This window comes from Anarrhichthys ocellatus, unplaced genomic scaffold (assembly GCF_004355925.1).
Source record: "Anarrhichthys ocellatus isolate YVR2014 unplaced genomic scaffold, GSC_Weel_1.0 scaffold14, whole genome shotgun sequence".
NCBI lineage: Eukaryota > Metazoa > Chordata > Actinopteri > Perciformes > Anarhichadidae > Anarrhichthys > Anarrhichthys ocellatus.
Window position 1 is genome coordinate 1,158,573 of NW_022280044.1, and position 7,410 is coordinate 1,165,982.

At 43.2% G+C, this 7,410-nt stretch overlaps 1 protein-coding gene across 13 annotated transcripts in view; it reads right to left on the minus strand.

Annotated features, from left to right (window-relative positions):
* Positions 1 to 1,747: 1,747 nt before the first annotated feature.
* nfyc (nuclear transcription factor Y, gamma) overlaps positions 1,748 to 7,410 on the minus strand; it is a 21,648-nt gene continuing 15,985 nt past the window's right edge. For 6 of the 13 annotated variants that reach the window (XM_031853662.1, XM_031853657.1, XM_031853658.1 and 3 more), the window contains exons 6-12: positions 7,168 to 7,344; positions 5,735 to 5,776; positions 4,582 to 4,650; positions 3,990 to 4,142; positions 3,580 to 3,684; positions 3,427 to 3,486; positions 1,748 to 2,974 (exon numbers count right to left, since the gene is read on the minus strand). In XM_031853662.1, the coding sequence (XP_031709522.1) occupies positions 2,855 to 2,974; positions 3,427 to 3,486; positions 3,580 to 3,684; positions 3,990 to 4,142; positions 4,582 to 4,650; positions 5,735 to 5,776; positions 7,168 to 7,344 (726 nt within the window). In that variant the 3' untranslated portion in view covers positions 1,748 to 2,854. The remainder of the gene's footprint in view (positions 2,975 to 3,426; positions 3,487 to 3,579; positions 3,685 to 3,989; positions 4,143 to 4,581; positions 4,651 to 5,734; positions 5,777 to 7,167; positions 7,345 to 7,410) is intronic. The other 7 variants (XM_031853667.1, XM_031853666.1, XM_031853669.1 and 4 more) reach the window with 5 other exon arrangements.

Below are 7,410 nucleotides of genomic sequence, written 5' to 3' on the forward strand. Positions count from 1 at the left end.
AAATCCTCTTCGTGTGCGTCTCCCTTCACAAGGAGCAGCAACAGACCGGTGACGTAGATCAACAAGTCTATCAATCAGCGCAATGAATTCGAGAGAAAACATTAAAGTTTGTTTACAAGGTTATTAAATAGTTTGATTCTCGACTAAAAGGGACTGACTCTATGTCCATGTATTCAGTCTGAATTGATTTTTTTTTAAAAACTATATTATTTGCACAATGATAAATGATAAAACTACAGCTGCTGACATGGAGCCTTGAAGGTGAGTCCAACAGTTGAAGCGTGGCCTTCTTAATACACCACTGAATCATTCAGGACAATTAAGAAACATTGTGTTCATAAAGCAAAAGCCGCCCCAACTTAATCCTTCAGGAGGACCGACACTGTAGGAGTCGAGTACTGTACGAGATACTGCTGCGTGTGCGTGTTCGCTCTCTCTTTTTATAGCTCAGGGTTGTGTGGGTTAAAAGAAACTCTCCCGACACCTCAGCGAGGCAGAAAAGTGGATCAAACACAAAGTGGAGGTCCACTCCTGTTAGGGGGGGGGGGGGGGGTCGTCTGTGACTCGGTGTTGTGGCCCAATCACAAGGTCCAGACTGCAGCCAAAGGCAGTCAGCCCTAATTCATCTCGCCAAGGTTGCCTTGATCTGACCAGACGAGCCGGCCAAGAAAAATACCACCAGACAATCCTATTCATGCTCGACTTAAGCTCGAACATTCTCACAATCCTCGCTGCTCTTATTAGAAAGAGCCGAGCATGAGTCTGCACTCACTAGTGCCGTTATTGTTCAGTGATTAAGTCGATTAGGAAAGGGCCCTCTGGTTTGACTTATGTTTGCTTGTGGCTCCGACTACTGTGGCTTAACCAGAGAATTGAGTAGTTAGCGGGCACAGTGAGTGCGTGTGTGGAGGGGGAAAATACCTTTAAAAGTGATACTTGCAACTTTTGAGCTGACACGTCGTTAAATGTGAGACATTTTACTTGGTGTTAAGTGGGACATCTTGATCCCCGCCTTCATCTCTCTGCCTATCTAATTTTCTGTTTCACCATAAGTACTTGTCCTTTTAAGATTTAGGTCGGATAAGGAATGCAGTCTGATCTCGCAGGAGCTGAGCAGTCTCCAGCCAAATAACTCCTGACTCTATTGTTAACCGCTTGTCCTTTGTAGCACATGAAGCTTTTCCTGCACTCGAGGAGGGAGCGGCGGCGGCGTTCATATAGTTTGGCGATTGGTGGTTTGGGTGCATCGTGGGCACATATTGATTGCACATTTGTGCTATGCTTCTTAAACAATGCTCTTGGTGAAAAATTGTTAACCCCTTGTTCGGCAATAAATCAGGCGCCCTAACACGGGATATCAGAGGCATTTACGGTTTGTTAGATCAGTGCTGCCCTCTTATGGCCTTTTGGGGAAACAACACAAGCCTCACACTAACACCACCAATATTTTCTTCAACATTTAAAATACTTTTTTAACCCATTAGATACTTGTTACTATAAAAGCAACAAATAATTGATCATTTTGGTGGCTCTTGCGGAGAGTTGTGTCTACCTGGAAACACAGTAGGATGCTGACTGGTTGGTTCAAGTCTTATCTCTCGGAGTGCTGTTGCATTTCTCTCCTGTCTCTCTGTCTACTGTCCACACACTAGTAAAGTGCTTAATTCACCTAAAATAAAACAAATACAAACAGATTAGTACTTGAGGACAGACACTCAGAAAAACACTATAAAACAGGACTCTTAGACAAGTTATGTTTTTTTATTTTTTTCTCACAAACAAAGTTTGTTTACAAAAAGGAACATCAAAAATAAAAAGTGTACCTATCTATTGCATGTCATGCTGGCAGTTTGAACTACATGCAAAAACAACAATAATAAGAACATTGACAATAATCATTACTGTACAAAAAATGAACGAGAGGATATGAGGCCAAACATCTCAAAACCAAAAGAAAAACAATTTAATTTAAAAAAGGGAGTTCTATGAAAGGGTTTTTTTTGTTTGTTTTTGCTCCAGATGTTTTGAACATGACTTAAACCAGGACACAAGACTCAAGAGAGGGTTGAGTGAAGCTGTATAGAGGCAGAGAAGAGCGAATGAAAGGAGCAACGTGGAAGAGTAAAGACGACCGTCACACACACAGTTAACCTCTACAGTTTGAAGCCCCCGTACAACATAAAGTCATGCTCCATCGACAATGTGGAAAAACAACAAGAGAGAAACTACATGAAATCATTACAACCTCTTCCTCGTGATCCCTTAGATTGACGTTCTTTAAAAAGTGATATCTGAGGTATATGGCTTCACTTCATACATCAGCGATATGGAAAACAATAACGAGGGTATGATTGAGGAGGTGGAGGATCTCACGGCTACCTTCAACCACAGATGCATCAGGAGCACGTCGTGTGTAGAGAGAGACGGACACTTTCCCAATTGACTTCCAGATAAAGAGCAGAAAGGAAGGCGCCAGGAATAAAACACTTAAGTTGGAAAAACCTTAGAAGTTTTGAGATGGAAGTATAGTTGAGTCGGTCTGTGGAAAGACTGCCGTGGTGGCAGCGGATGCATATTTTCTCTACAAATGGTCGGTGACAGAAGTACAAAAAGCATGGATGCAACTTAACGTGTGATTTTGAGAGAGAGTCAATCCGGGTCCCTTTGTTGTTGTCGTTTTTTTAATCCGGTGTACTAAATTGATTACAAAGAGTGTTCTAAGATTTCAGGTCCCTCGTCTAGATGAGCAGTCCTTATAACTGAAGTTTGTCAAGCGTCCTTTGTCGTGGTTGGTGGCATCTGTTGGGCTGGTATGCGTGTTGCGCGTGTGTGGAGAAAGGGTTCCTTGTCGGGCTCACTCGGTGCTGACCTGCGTGACCTGTGCGTCGACTGTCTGGTTGGTGGACTGAATGAACATGGGCTGGGTCAGCTCCTGTCCTGCTGGCATCGTCACCTGCTGAATCTGATACAACTGCTGAAACAGAGAAACGAGAGAGAGAGAGAGAGAGGCTGAAGGTCTGCGGGTAGTTGGATTTAAGTGCAATGACATCTAACTACATGAGTGTACACAGGGTTGTTACAAGGTGCTAGTTGGGTTGTTTTTAAAATGAAATATCTGACCGTTTTAAACTTTTATTTATGACTTATGACAGATTTTGTGTTTTCTGCCTGATCTGTAACTCACTGTTATTTCTGCCTTTCTTGGCCGGTACAGTCTTGAAAAAGACATGTTTAACTAAATAAGGCTTTACTGGTTTAATTTGAGGTTAAATTAATTTGTTGTCAGCTGGTTCATAGCTAAATGTGTGCAGTTTAACAATGCTGACAAGCTAGAAATAAGGACAGTGAGTAAAATGAAAAGACATTTCGTTAAAAATGTCACTGTACCAGCGTTGACACACTGGACACACTCATTGCATTTGTTACCTGTCCGTCAGTAAACTGGTTGAATTGCTGCTGTCCTTGCTGTACGTCTGCCTGTGTGATCTGAAAGTTAAATTAAAGAAACACAAAGAATTGAAATGCTTGGAAATTACATCATTTATTTTATGAATGTAATTTTGTTGCTAACGTGCTCACCTGCTGAGCGTTGGCGAGAGTCTGGATCTGTCCCTGGACCACTTGAGCTCCAGACACAGGCTGGGCTAGACGGATGTATTGGAGCTGTCCCGTGTTTAGCTGCACCTACACTCATCCATCACAAGGGGGAGACAACGTTTGGTTTGGAGCAAAGGTTATTCAAACCCAGAGGTCACAGCCATTTTACTTCTCTGGAGAACCGCAGCGAGAATCATTCACGTTCCTCTGATGGATTGTTAACTTTGTAAAACGTGATTCCCATCAAACAGTGACGGATGGATAACTCACTAGAACACCGTGTTTGTGCAGTACCACAATGTCAAACATGCAGCAAATTTCACTCCCTGTTTTAGCTTCTTTGCTCCATCACAACTCCCTCCACCGATTCCCCGTTTAACCTTCTTTCTTACCGGGATTTGCTGGATCTCTCCTGTGTTGGTGATGATCTGCTGCATGACCTGCATGGTCTGGCCTTGGGCTTGCTGAGCTTGACCCTGGGCAGATGAAGTCTGGACAATTTGTACCTGTTGGCCCTCACCCACCTGCATCGCCACGGGTGCACTCTTAACAAAGAGGAAAGACGAGAAGACACGGACAGAAGGGGACAGAAGTAACGCATTACGGGCATGTTGTTTATGATTGACACAAAGCAAAGTACCAGGAAATCACTAACTTCCCTGGAATAAGACTTTAACCAGCACCATGAAGCTTGTGTATTCTTGAATTAAAAAAAAAAAAAAGTCTGTAAAAGATTATCAGGCAGGCATAAAAGATGTGGGGACGTGAGGCGACAACGCAGACCTCCCTTTGTCCTCCGTCTGTCACACAATCTAGGAGAGGCCACCTGATCTCACCCCTACAGGCCTCAGTCACCCGAGCAGGACGGAGCTTGTAGACAGCAGTCACCTACAGGGCACAAGTAGTGGCCTCTGTGTGTGTGTGTGTGTGTCTGTGTGTGTGTCGTGAGGGAACATAGAAATGCAAATGTGCATGTGTGTTTACCGTGATGGGTGTGCCCTGTGACTGCACCTGCACATGCTGTAACTGCTGCATGGTCGCACCTTGCAGCATCTGATGGCCCGACAGAATAGAATGAGAAAATGAGAGAAAGACACACAGTGAGAAAAGCAGCGATTGCAACAACTTAACACGTGGCTGTAGGCATGTGTGGAGTGTGTGTGTGCGTCGAACGCTTTGAATGTTAAGAGCAGCAAACAGTGACATACAAGTGGAAAATGACATTTAATGGCATGCTCATGAATGACAAAGAAGCTGAGGTGAAAGTGAGAAACAGGGGGAAAAAAATAACGGGGGGAAGTTTGGACAGATTTAGAAAAATGCATATACAGCACAGTGACATTTACAGCAGCTTAAGTAATGTCAGCTGTGGTTTCATAAGCAAATTATGAGAGAGTTAGTGACCTAAGAAAAGAGAAGTGGTACAACAGAGACAACTAGTGACATCGAAAGCTCTGCACACAGACACACAGCAGGAAATACTTAACAATTCATATTTTCTTTATTTATGCCTCTAACACTTTACTCCATAGACCAAATCTGTTGTGTCTGCGCCTGGTAGGTAGTGAAAAGGGAGAGGTGGTGTACAACAAAACATATACGCTACGCATTAGACACAAAACTGGGGGAATTAATTGAAAATAAGCAGGTTGCAATGGCAGAGGGATTGTGATGAAGCTTCAAAGAGATGTTTTTAAGCACATCAACAAACCAAATACCTTTTTTGGGGGAGTCAAATGTTCAACTTTCACTTATTCCCTCAAGGCCCACCTTTTAAAGTGCTACCTTGTAAATAGCCTACAGTGGAGTCTACGTAAGGCGAGTGTCACACTGTGACCTCGCTGCTCTCAGACTGCAGCGGGAGCAGTGCCAGTGAATCAGGCCAGGTCTAAACGAGCGCGACAGCTCAGCTAAAGGCAGTCTGCTGAAGCAGCATGAAGCAGCACGGCTACATGACATGCAGCGACAAAGCTGGTGAGAGAGAAGAGAGAGAGAGAGCGAAAGAGAGCGCTCAGCAGCAAAAGTAGGAATACGGTAATTAGATAGAGAGACAATTGAAAGTTGTCCCCAAATATGCATGTTTATTCTCTTACTGACTGTTGAAAATGGGTGTGATTGGTGTACCCTGTGACTGCACCTGCAATTGCTGTAACTGCTGCATGGTGGCACCTTGCAGCATCTGATGGCCCGACAGAATAGAATGAGAAAATGTGATCCAGAGTTGGAAACACACTCCCCCCAATACTCATAAGCACGTGTCTGAGTGAGTGTGTGTGAGAAACCGTGTGATTATGTATGTGTGTGTGCTCTAGAGACCATTAACGAACTACGACGGCGTTTTAGAGCCGTTGTAGATTGTAAAAAAAACAACAACGGTAGAGTTGGGTTAGGGTGGTAATATTCAGAGAAAACCATCCCAGGATTAAAGTCCTTGATTTACGAGAAGAAACTTGATTATCTGAGATTATTAGGTCATAAATTTTAAAGAAAAAAACACAAGAAATTGGTCAAAATCGTAGAAACACCAGCCACGGTGGACATTGTATTTTAAATCCTCTCTAACGGAGGGCCTCTGGGCGAGGTGAAGGTCCCAAAAGATACAAAAACAAGTTCTTTCTTTTTTTCTCGTAAATTTTGATTTTATTCTCGGAATATTAACCCCCTACCAAGCTCTGTAATGTTTTTAACCTACAGTAGACCTATTAGGCCGTCATAAGAAACATCTACTGATTATTTTCTTTTAGCTCATTTCTCTATAGCCAATACAAATGGCACTAGTTAGGATGAGAAACACCGAAGAAAAACTGTAAAAATGTGCCTTTGATATGTACTTTTCAATGGTTTACATCTTTTTCTGCTGTGTGCTTCACTTATAAAAGCAAAGCGTACACTACTAACTCTATGATTTCAGAAAGTCAACCATGATTCTCACTACGTACGTATGATGTGTGTAAAGTTATGATATTGCAAAAATAGACAAGGAACACAAACAAACAAATTTCAATTAATCAGTTACAGAACATTTAGAAACATTTCATTTGATTTTCATCGTAATTCATATCAGTAAATAACTGTTCAGGTCAAATGTTTCCTCTGCAGGCTTTCAGAGGATGTGTGCCGTTAGTGATGTGGCCTGGGTGTGTTCTGAGGTTCAGATAATCCTGCTGGCAGTCAGCCGCTGAATGTGAGCTCAGACTAATGGTATAATGGTATGATAAAGCCAGGTGTGACGACTTGAGAAACAAGCCTTTTGCAGCATGATTACAAAGACGAGGTGGAGTTTAGAACTTGCTACATAATCCTTCATGTGTTACACGTCCTCAGAAAAACACACACACTTTCTTAAAGTTCAGGGAAGGCTTCATTAACTGGTATTTTCCGTGTCTGTGGCAGCAGTTAAGCCGCTCAGCTGTAGTCAGTGGGCTTCTCCACATCGCCATTATTATTGCTTAACATCCTCACACCCGGCTGTGGTGTCATTTAGGTGTTGCAGCTTATTTAAATCTTGGTGTGAGAGTACTTAATTGGTAAACTCGGTTCTAAGCTCTTCAAACAAGGCGTTAGTACTACCTGTCCTTGCTGTGGCTGAGCGATGATGATCTGTCCGGGCTGGATGGTGGTGGCTGTTTGTGCGCCTTGCTGCTGGCCCTGTTGTGTGCTCTGCACCTGTACGGCTCCAGGCTGCTGGGCCAAAGTGAAGTAGTACTGCACCGGCTCTGCTGGAGCTACCGACTGACGCATCTCCTCCTGATGATGAAACAACCAAACACACACACACACACACACACACACACACACACACACACACACACA